The sequence below is a fragment of the Papilio machaon genome, chromosome 29, assembly GCF_912999745.1.
Source record: "Papilio machaon chromosome 29, ilPapMach1.1, whole genome shotgun sequence".
In the NCBI taxonomy this organism is placed as follows: domain Eukaryota; kingdom Metazoa; phylum Arthropoda; class Insecta; order Lepidoptera; family Papilionidae; genus Papilio; species Papilio machaon.
The window spans coordinates 2,433,346-2,445,265 of record NC_060014.1 but is presented as its reverse complement, the minus strand read 5'-3'; the positions used below and the strand labels follow the sequence as shown (position 1 = coordinate 2,445,265).

Below are 11,920 nucleotides of genomic sequence, written 5' to 3'. Positions count from 1 at the left end.
ATTAGTACTACATAAATCTCCACTGTGTAATTTGTATGGACAGATTGTCATCCCTTATATTGTCTTTGAATAGATATAGACAGAATGTGTATTAATACAACAACGACATTGGAATGTGACGGATACGATGTAATAAAGCATATATAATGTTTTGGGCTAAGTACAACTTATGTTAATAATTTATAAATATATGATCTCATATTGATGTTATCTTTTTTATTTAATAACCGCTGAAAGCAAAATTGTCCCTAATTTTCGCAACAAATTTTGAAGCTAAATTCAAAATATACTAGTCTTCTAGTTATTTAAAAAAATGGGATCTATCTGCAAGCACTCTCTTTCGATTAAAATAATTTTTATCGAAATCGGAGGTTCGCGGTAACACACATAAAAAAAGTACAGTCGAATTGAAAACCTCCTTCTTTTTGAAGTCGGCTAAATATACCAAAAATTTTAATTATTTTAGTTTTTTTTTTGTAACAATTTTTGACTTTTCATAATACACTGTACTTCTCCTTTTATGCCTATGTATGTTTTGTTAGGACTGTTGAGGGTAGTCTCACAAAAGGTTTTAAAAGGACGCATGCGCTGCTGCTCGAGGCAATCTCTTTCCATCTGTCATTGCGGAACGTCTGACATTTTTGTTTATTTACGTTCGGTTTGAGTTTATACTATTGCGAGGATTATTTATAAGTAGAGTTAAATTCATTATTGCGCTGTTACTTTATTTCTTTTAAAATACTTTTGCATCAAATATCTAATAGTTTTTGGAACGAAGTTCCTTATCGCGCGTTGTGAAAGGAGGCTAGACGGAAAAAATTCTTACGAAAAGTTGTCACGACACTTTTTGCTATAGTAAGTATGTTAACGACGAATGAGCGCTACTTCACCATGGCAACGACGTCACAATATATAACGAAAATTCATAGAAATAAAATATACTTCTTGTGAAGACTTAAGTTTTTTATTCATAGAATAAACATTGTTTCCTTCACTAATTAATTGAAAGGAACTTCGTTCCATCCAGGTGTCCCTTGATACCTCTCAAGTTTTTTTTTAATTTTCTGACCGAATTACCCGCGATAGCAGCGCCTCTCTTACTAATCCAGATAAGCTTGTTGCATAGTAATAAAACTAACATTATTGTTGAAATCGTAAAATAAAAATTCTATAACGAAATTGTCATTAAATTCCATTGCTTTCAAATACAATAGCATGAATACTGCATTGATTTCTAGTTCAAATAATTCAATATTTATTATCGAGGTTTAATAATTATATTTGACGTCTTTGTTACTTGATTGATAAATAATTTTGTTTTCTTGGTCCATATAAATCTACAAAGGTAAGCAAGAGAGATAATCTTAAACCACACCTTACTAATATAATAAACTAGCTTTTACCCGCGATTCCGTCCGCGCGAAATAAAAAAAATGCACACAAGATAAAAAAGTTCCTATGTCCGTCTCCTAGTTCTAAGCTACCTCCCCATCAATTTTCAGCTAAATCAGTTCGACCGATCTTGAGTTATAAATAGTGTAACTAACACGACTTTCTTTTATATATGTAGATGCGAATGTTTAGGTGGATGTTTGTATGAAGGTATCTCCGAAAAAACTGAACGGATCTTGATGAAATTTGGCTCAGATATTTTATCAAAAAATTAATGTTGTTCAATTTTTTTTTTAATTTTTTTAGGGAAAATAAATGTTGAAACCTAACAGTATGAAAGTATTCAATAATAATCTAAATAACATATAGAAGAGATGATTTTAGTATCTACACCAACATTAATATGTAAGTATTACATATCTTACTAATATTATGCGAATGTATGGATGGATGTTTGTTAGAAGATATCCCTAGAACGGCTGAACGGATCTTGATAAAATTTGGCATATATTGAAATATATATATGCCATAGTCTGGAAGAACACATAGGCTACAAATTATCTTTTTTTAATTCCGCGCTGACAGAGTCGTGGGCGAAATCTAGATTCACAATATTTTGCTTTACAATGAAACGCAAAAAACAAACACGGTGTCAAATTTGAAAAGAAGCATCGTATGAGATACAAGTCTATATCAAAACCATAAATTAAAGTTAGTTAGTAAGCAATATTTTTAAAAAAACAGCTTGATAATAAACTTCAATCACTCTTTTTCAAAAACTATTTTTGATATACGTAATGTTTCTACTAAGAAAAATAAAAATCGTAGAACACATTTTTGAGTTCGATTATATATCACACTAGCTTTTACCCGCGACTTTCTTTCTTTTATATGTATAAGATTTAGAGTATATGTTATTGAATAAAATTATGAAGTGATTCTTCTATTTCTCATTATGATTGCTATATATATAGAGATAAAAGAAAATTGTGATTTAATAAAAAAAAAATACTGAAAATTTCAATTTTTGTAAAACTGCAATTTTTACCAAACACTGACAAAATATATTGACAGATATCATTATTTAATATTTTAGGTAGTGTTATTACACAACAGAACTACAAATTTTATTCCTTTCCTCTTTCTTTCAGACAGCATCTTTATTATTACAAAATGTATAAATAGTTATATATTATTGGCCGCAAATTTAGGTGACATTAACGTTATGGCAAAGAAAATAATTGAAGGAAATGTAGCAGAAATATTAGGTAAGATAGTATCAATTACAAATGGACAGAGTATAAAAGATGTCTCCAATGATAAAAATGATGATTATAAATCAGTTAATTTAAGAAGATCATCTAATACTGGCAACTCTGAAACGGAAGAAAGTGATGTTGATGAAATAATACAAGAGGCTAATAGATATGTTATAGAACAACTGGGAAAATATATCAAAGAACGAGTTATTGAAGATTTAGTGTCAAAGTTTTTAAGAAACAAATTTAGTACGGATCTCACAACAAATACGAAAAAGAGTCGCATTCGAAACACTGCAAATAACACAAATCACAAAAAAACTAACATTAGATATAATAATAATGAAGGTAATATAAAAAAATCAACAGAATCTTCAAGAGAAAGTCAACAATTGCACAATAAACGTGTGAGGAGTAAAAATTTCGCTAAAAATTTTAATAATGACGCAAAAGAAATACTTTTAAAACGAAAAGTAACAGAAAATAAACCAACGTCAAATCCAAATGAAATAAAAAGACCTCGCTATACAATAAAAAACAGCGTTAGAAATAAACAAGTAAAAGGTAATGAAATATTCGTAATTTTACAACCTAAAATCAACTCAGTGGAGAAAAATAATCAATACGTTAGACAAAAGCGAAATGAAAAAAAGAAAACAGACAGACGTGGCAAAATCAAACCTACAGCTGCAACAAGAGAATTTAGATTCATTAAAAAAACAAGAAACGAACACGTTACAACAGAGAGAAATACTAAATCAAAAGAAACTTTAACTCAAAAGAAATCGAACACATCAAATCTTATTTATGAAAAAATTAAACTAAACACAAATTACAATAACAGCAGTGAATATTCTGAAAAAGATGAAAAGATATTTCAAGAAAGTAAAAGAAAAAGAATCAAAAGTAATCGTGAGGATACAAAAGATAAAGTAAAAGTGAGCCAAGAATCTGACGTAGTTAAAGCTGTTACCAGTTACTTGTGGGTTGATGGAGAAGAAGATGATATAGAACAAGACAAAGTACCAAATGAAGGAAGCAGCCAAGAATTGTCTTCACGTATACAAAAATCTAAAAAGAATCGTATACATAATACGCCATACAATTACGAAATATCACCAACTATAGTAGAAAAATATGATTTTGCCGAACCAATACCAGAAAAGGACAGAATACGAGAAGTTATAAAAACGATTAGAAAACCACCGTCTCGAATAAACAAGAAACAGAAAGCTATTTAAATAAACTTATTTGTACCAATAAAATTAATATTTGTCCCCTATCTTACTAATATTATGAATGCGGACGGTTAGATAGATGCAAAAATGTTTGAAGGTAACCCCGGAACTGCTCAATAGATCTTGATGTAATTTGTCACAGATGTAGAACATAGTCTGAAAGAATACAAAGGCTACTTATTAATTTTTAATCCCACGCGCACGGTGTAGCGAGTGACATCTAGTATTATAATATTCTGCTGTATATCAAATAAAGAATGAATAAATTGTCAAATTATTGAGTTTCCTAGGTCTTTTAAAAACCGATAGATTAGTATTTCAGATTTAAAAAAATTGTGTATTTTATTTAGTGGTAAGAGATTAGCCGCGTACCCACCTAGCGCACAGGCTCACGCGGCAGCCTCGATGTCCGGATCGCGAGCGATGGCTCCTGCGGCAGCCTCAGTAGTTTTGTTCCGCGTGGCCGTGGCCGCCTCGCGAGGCAGGCTGAGCCGTCATAAGTCCGCGAGTATTCGTAATGGAAAGTCGTGTATTTTCAGCTGCAACTATTTTTAGCTGCTTATTGTTTAAAGAAACGAAAACAGTCACATATCAAAAAAACCTACTGGACTCCTCCTGACTGCCCATGATATCAAAATTACAGAAGACAAACACGGCAAGAGACAAAACTTGAAGTAGCTTCGCGCGCGAGCCAAAACATAACCGTCCCCACCTAACGCACAGCGCTCAATGAGGCACCTTTGAGCGCGTCCAGTTTACCGACAACAGATGGCTCGGGGCCGAGCCGTACTCGGTCGAGCAAACGCGCGCCCGAGGCAGGCCGAGGCACGTCCACACAGGCTCGCGAGGCTGCCGCGCGAGCCTGTGCGCTAGGTGGGTACGCGGCTATTGAGATTTAAAAAATATTGTATTAAAAAAACACTTTTGCTGTCTCTACCTGTTTATTTCAATTCGAGAATTAGCGTCACAAAATGTCATCAATTTATGCACGTTCTATTTTTGAACCGTACTGTATGTTAAATCAATAGACTTGTAATCTATAGATCCCAATCCGGAGCACAAAAATAAGGTGAAAAAAGGCCTGAGAGTGCCTTTTTGGGATAATTACTCTCAGTGTTGTCATTTGCAATACAAAATATTAGGAAAATCACCTCTAGATATGTTAAGCTTGTGACTTCATGTATAACCTATTAATTATAGGTACGTTAGAAACAAAAATGATAATGGAAGAGGATTAGCTTTTCAAAATGAAAAGGAATGAAAGGAACGTAAATTTCTTAGATTAGATTTTTTTATATTGAAAAAGTTAGCGCTTGACCACGATCCCACCCTATAAGGCAGTGTTTCCCAAAGTGGGCGATAACGCCCCCTTGGAGGCGTTTGAAATCTAGGAGGAGGCGATAAGGGGCCCTAAAAATGGTGGGCATTGAAATTAATTAAAGTACTGAAATTGTGGTTTTTAAGTTTTAGGGCTGAATAAATATTAGGGGCGCTCTGAAATATAATTGATTTTTAAAGGGGGCGGTGAAAGAAATAAGTTTGACAATCACTGCTATAAGGTGATGATGTGGTCTAAAGATGGTACGCGCTAGCTTTGTAAATGCCTATTCACTCTACTCTTGAAGGACCCCACATCTTATTTAATATTAACTTTGTTTTATAAGTATTTGAAATTATTTTAAAGGCACACCATAAAATATTTGATGTATTTTTGATATTAAAGTCATAAAAATAAAATACTATTGCAAACAAAATGTCAATAATTTTACTCCTAACACTTTGTAAGCCAATCTTTGGGGATGATCAAATAAGTTTGAAAATACCCAAAGAAATGGATCAAATCAATCCAATTAACTTTTATATCTTTAATGATAGAGGACTGAAAAAGATATCAGCTCATAATCTTATGGAATCAGGAAAAAAATCTCCACACGTCAACTACAGACCAAAGTTTGACAGACAGATAAAAAAGGTAATGAAATATCCTATATATGGTATGTCTGTAAGACAAATATAATTTTCTTTTTTTTTTAAAGTATTTAAAAATAAAAACTATTTTTGGAATTTTAGTTTTATTTTAGATCTGTTTTTTATTTTCGAATTTATTAGATCTATAGATAAGACTGTGTAGAAAATATTTATGGCAAGCAAGAGCCAAGTTTAACGTCTCGTAAGTCGTTTTGCAAAATGTCCTTTTTTATTTTAAATGCAACACTAAGGAAATGTATGTCTACAAAAATATTCCTCCGTAACTCCGCCCCTGTTGGTCCGATTTTGTTAAAAATTATTTTAATTGAAAGGAAGTGCTTGCAGGTGGGTCCCATTTTTTTTGTTTTTTTTTTTAAATAACTAGAAGACTAGTGATTTTGAATTAAGCTTCAAAATTTGTTGCGAAATTTAGGGACATTTTTGCTTTCAGCACTTATGTACGGATAATTTTGGTTTCAATTTTGTACATCGAATTAGGTATCTATAGATTATATATTTATGGACTAAAGTATTGTCAATAAAAGATAGAAACCTCTATCCGAAAAAATAATAAGGGAAAATCAAAGTCGGGGAAATAGGTTTTTAAAAAAATATACTCTTCATTTTGAAACCATCTATATTTATTTTTACTGATTATTTTTTCGTTTCGATTAAAAATGTGTCCGGCACTGACAAAAAAAATTGTTTTACTTATTTTCTCGATGTGCGATCAACATAATGACGCCACAATTGGCGCGTTTTACAAATTTTTATTCGAAACATACTATAGCAAATGAAATCTTTCACAATCACGGTCAGGCAGAATCTAAAACTTTGTTGTTGTTGTCATGAATTCTTTATATCTTGACACTTTGGCAGTTTTCGTTGAACCTGGATCAAAAAATTATTAATTAAAAGCACTAATAAACTAGTAATTAAAGATTTAGAAATGTGAGGTTACACTCGATTTATGCACCGACAAGGCTATCTAAACCGGTGGGCAATAAGGCAAACTATATGACAGGTCATCCTCGAGAAGTCCGAGGCCATGTTCTTCCATGGGCCTCGGACTAAGCCCCCTCGCGGTTATTCCATCGTGGTGAGCGGCACCCCCATTGCTGTCGGCGGGACTATGAAATATCTTGGTCTCGTCCTCGACAGCCGATGGGGGTTCGGTGAGCATTTCCGGATACTTGCACCAAAGTTGGTGAAGTATGCGGGAATGCTCGCCAGGCTGCTCCCCAACTGCGGGGGGGCGGGCGGTGTATGCCGTCGCCTGTACGACGGTGTGGTGCGCTCTAAGGCGCTCTACGGAGCGCCCATTTGGGCGTCGAGGCCCCTGAGCAAAGATAACATGGTCCTGCTGCGACGTGCGCAGCGGATCATGGCTCAGCGGGCCTCCAGAGCGTATCGCACCGTCTCGTACGAGGCGGCGTGCCTCATCTCCGGGAGCCTCCCTTGGGACCTCGAAGCCGGGGTCCTGGCGGAGGTTTACCGGAGAAGGGCCCTGATGCGGCATAGAGGTGAAGAACCCCTTCCGGAAGAGATCGTACGCTGGAGGAAGGAAGGACGAGCCGATCTCTTCCGGCGATGGGAGGAGAGGTTGGCGGACACCTCGGTGAGCAGGCGGCTCGTCGAGGCTGTCCGCCCCGTCCTGCGCCAGTGGGTGGAGGCGAGGCACCGGGAGCCGACCTACTTCCTGACGCAGCTTCTCACAGGGCACGGCTGTTTTGGCCGTTACCTGTATGAAGTTGTGGGAATTGAGTCGGATCCCGGTTGCCACCATTGCGCGACCGGCGCCGTGGACACGGCCGAGCATACGCTCGCCGTGTGCACGGCCTGGGACGCTGAACGCGCCACACTCACTGGCGCAATAGGACGCGATCTGTCGCTGCCGGCCGTCGTTAGATCGATGGCCGGCAGCGAGCAGAGCTGGGCCGCCGTCGCCTCGTTTGCACGCGAGGTGATGGCGGCCAAGAGAGAAGCCCTGCGGGAACGCGAACGCGCCAGCGAAACGCTGCCGCCCCGCAGGGCCCCAGCGAGGGGCCGCCGGCGTACAAGGTACGCCGCGGCCCTTCAACCAATTTGAGGTGGCCACGCGCGGCAGGTCGGGGGATCTGCTGCGCCGAATGTGGCGGATGCCCTCTCTCGTGTGTTCCGAGGGAGGGCATCATAGGGTGATGGGAGGGGGTGTTACATCCAGCCCCTCCCTACACGTGTCGAGCCCCTACCAAGGGGCTCCCCTAGCCGGGTCGTGGATAAACTAACGTAGATGCCACGGCCCGGTCAGGCGAAGGAGCACACCGCGGGGTTTAGTGGGTATTCCGGTCGCCTTCTGCGGCCGGCGAGTCCCACACGAAACCGTCCCTGCTGCCCCCGCAGCACGGACGGCGAAGTGCGTAAATGCATTCCCCGCGTCAACAAAAAAAAAATATATATATGACAGGTTACTAACGTCCCCTGCCAACGTCAAAAGATCCTTGTTATTTTTTCTTTTGTTCTATGTCTAAGTAGGTTTGTTGTTTTGTTGTAGTATGTTGAGAGAACCAACTGCGATAGCAGCGCCTCTCACCGGTTCAAATATCCTCGTTTCACTATCGTTCGAATAGACAACTCGAGTTGATGATTCAATGTGGCGTGTACGAAGCGCACGCAACGTATTACTAGCGACGCAACTATACAATATTAGGTTCTAAGATTTACATTGCCTTGTATACTAAGGGCCTTAATTAGGTTGATATTGCTTTTTAAATAACTACATCGCATGATTCTTATAATAAGTGAAATAATGGATTGCATGAAATGATCAAGAAGGGAGTGACGACTGAAATAAGGGTAGATAGATCAATATGGAGAACGTAATCACACACACCTCATGTGCCCCTAGATGCGCCCTAACACGTCCGGTGTCGGCACCGACTAGTTTCGAGCCTATCAGTGAGCGACGGGCCGAGTCCGCGAAATAATACCAGTCCCACTCATCCTGATGAAGGTCCCCCGATGTGCTCGAAACTAGTCGGTGCCGACACTTGACAAATGTACGTGAGTGTTTTAATCGTTTTCTATGTTACTTAACGTTGAAATAAATGAGAGAATTATAGCTTATAATATTAAGATAAATAATTAATTTACCTGTATATTGTGATGTAATTGTACAAGCTGGTCGTATTATACGGGTTTGTTCAATAATTTTCGTCAAATTACGAAAATCTAAATGCCAAATTTCGAACATTTCTCTCATGCTTGCTTTCAAATTACGAAACGTATGTGCTTTTCCTGGAATTATTAATCAGATTTAATCATCAAAGATCGTTTGTTAGTTTCGTTACATTTTTGACGCTGTATAAAATCGAAATGAAGCTTAAATCGTCATGTCCAAGCAGCGATCTGTCCATTTGATATCTACAAAGGCTTCAATTTGCAATAACAACTGTATAGAGATCAGTAATATAGAACAACGAAGGATACGTATTATAAACTTAAAGTCACCCGCGACTACGACTGCTGATAATTATAAAAAAGAACCATATAAATTAAATAAAGAAAGGAAACTCTTTGTCGAGTAGAGTACACTATGAGAAATCTATGATGGACGCCGCCTCAAAATAGTGGACGTCATATTTTTGCATAATCCCCCAACATGATAGTCCGGGAGCCAGTGACAGATTTTCATGACCAAGTCCCTCCCAATCGAAAATTCGTAAAATGCAGCTGCGACTCCGTGGGTAGGGAGGGCAGTGGCCTTAAGCTTATTACGAAGTTTCGCTCAAGAAGAAATAATTGACCGAAAATGTACCTGGCTTTATGAGTATTAAATGAAAAATTTGATTAATAAAAAATATGAAATAAAAACTTAAAAATTTATTGCTGAAAGTATTGGCTTTATTTTTTTTATATTACTTATTTCTACACTCTACCTTTTACCAATAAATTTATCAAGACCCTTATCGGCATAACATCCCATTGGTAGAGTCGAATCTGTACTTTACTTATTTGATACATCAACGCAAATACATCCTCTTTAGCGTATTCACTCATGTTTATACCCAATAAATGGAACATTCTGGAAAAAATAAATAGTTATAAAGGTAGAGGAACACTGAGGTATCTATAGTTAAAAATATGTAAGAAGGGAGTTAATTCTGATAGAGATGTATTAAAGAGTACATAATGTGACACTACGCTTAGCAGACTTCTCTCTTCTTGATCCTTGGTAAAGATGAGAAGAAACCAAACATGTAGTACCTTCATACCACACACCTTGATATCAATGTCAAACGTAGCCTAAAGTACCATGCTAAACCATAGAATTCGGATAACACTCTAAAAACCCGAAATTTTCCAGCCCCAATTATCTCCACATGTATATGTAATTTTAATAGTGGTACTTAGAGTCCACAATAATATTTTTGGGTGCCCGAAATAATCTGTTCGACCGCTGAAATACCACGACCACACAGAAGACAGTCGTCAAGTGGAAGCAATTTCGCGTTTTGTCTGAAGAGTGTATACGTGTCGTAGGTCTAATTTTAGTCCACGTTCCCTTCCCCTTCCTGATAAGGAATTGATGGGAACTCGACTTTCTGTGCGTCCTCTCTTCCGCCAATTAAAGGAAGGCAATGCATCTGCTTGCTTTTGTTGCGCACATGAGGAACGATGACTCAAAACGCTTTGTTCGAATTGGTACATCAACAATGAAAGAATGGAGAATAGCCGAACGTACCTTTCCGGTGTAGCATCTTTGAGTCCTATTTTAGACATTTCCATCGGTCTTTTCTTCACTCCAGTTAAATACGGTGTTATAATATCCTGGCACAAAGCCCATTTCCAACTTTCATCTTTAAATTGTTCCCCTATAACTCTTCTATAAAAGATATCCATTGGATTTAAGAATAATTTATCTTTTTTCTTTGTATTCGCTTCTGATTTCAAAAACGGTCGTAATCCTTGACGTTTTGCTAGAGAATTCGTTTTTCTTGTTACATTTGATATTGGTGTCGTATTGGTTTTAACTTTATAGTTTTTATATTTTTTTTTTCTTGTTATTGGTTCGATAAGGAAATTCCGATTTTCGTAATCATCACTTGTGTCGCCATAGTAACCGTATATAGAAGGATGTGCTGCGTGTCCGTCGTTTAAAAGTTTACTTTTCAATATTGCAATTCTTTCTTGGACTGACGGTGTTGGGCCCAAGACATTGTTTATGAGAGCTATAAAGAAATAGACACAAATTTTATAGAAATCTAGGAAATTATTGACTGTCAGTGTTGTTTAGTAGATCACAGTCCCTAAATCTAGGGACAGCTTTGCAACGGTCGACTTTTTTTTTTACATTTTTATAACAGTACTACTTGTTGCCCGCGACTACGTCCGCGCCTAAAAAAGTAATGAATAACCCTATATCTTCTTCTAGACCAGTGATTGTCAAACTTATTTTCTTTCCCCGCCCCCTTTGAAAATCAATTATATTTCATAGCCCCCTAATTTTTATTCAGCCCTAAAACTTAAAAACCACAATTTCATTACTTTAATTAATTTCAATTCCCCCTATTTCTTGGGCCCCTTATCGCCCCTCCTAGGTTTCAAATGCCCCAAAGGGAGCGTTATCGCCCACTTTGGGAAACACTGTTCTAGACTATGTCATTCATCTGAACTCTCGCATTAGTAAGATTATATGTTACTTCGAGATAGTGTAGTATTTTTATTATAACGACGAAAGAAACGATATCTTTATATAGTTTACATATAAAGCAAATACGGATGTAGATTGGTAGCGGTCACTTCATTATTTGAGCGAATTCAAGTGGCTGCTTGTTGGATTGCAACCTTATATTAAAAATGTAATATTTTCCTACCCTTACTATATTATAAATTCGAACCGTTACATAGATGGATGGATGTTTGTTAGAAGGTATCTCTGTAGCGGCTCAATGGATCGTTATAAAATTTAGCACAGATGTAGAACATAGTCTGGAAGAACACATAGGCTTTTATTTAATTCCGCGCGAACGGAATCGCAGACAACAGCTAGTATTTAAAAATATTGATAATTAAATATTGAAT

At 37.1% G+C, this 11,920-nt stretch overlaps 1 protein-coding gene across 1 annotated transcript; it reads right to left on the bottom strand.

Moving 5' to 3' along the window:
• Positions 1-6,658: 6,658 nt before the first annotated feature.
• Positions 6,659-11,061, bottom strand: LOC106708561. The gene is made up of 4 exons (XM_045685397.1): positions 10,581-11,061; positions 9,775-9,920; positions 8,990-9,133; positions 6,659-6,748 (listed from the first exon to the last, which is right to left on the bottom strand). Exons 1-4 carry the CDS (start codon positions 10,736-10,738, stop codon positions 6,684-6,686), a joined length of 513 nt encoding a protein of 170 aa, XP_045541353.1. The 5' UTR covers positions 10,739-11,061; the 3' UTR covers positions 6,659-6,683.
• Between the last annotated feature and the right edge of the window lie 859 nt (positions 11,062-11,920).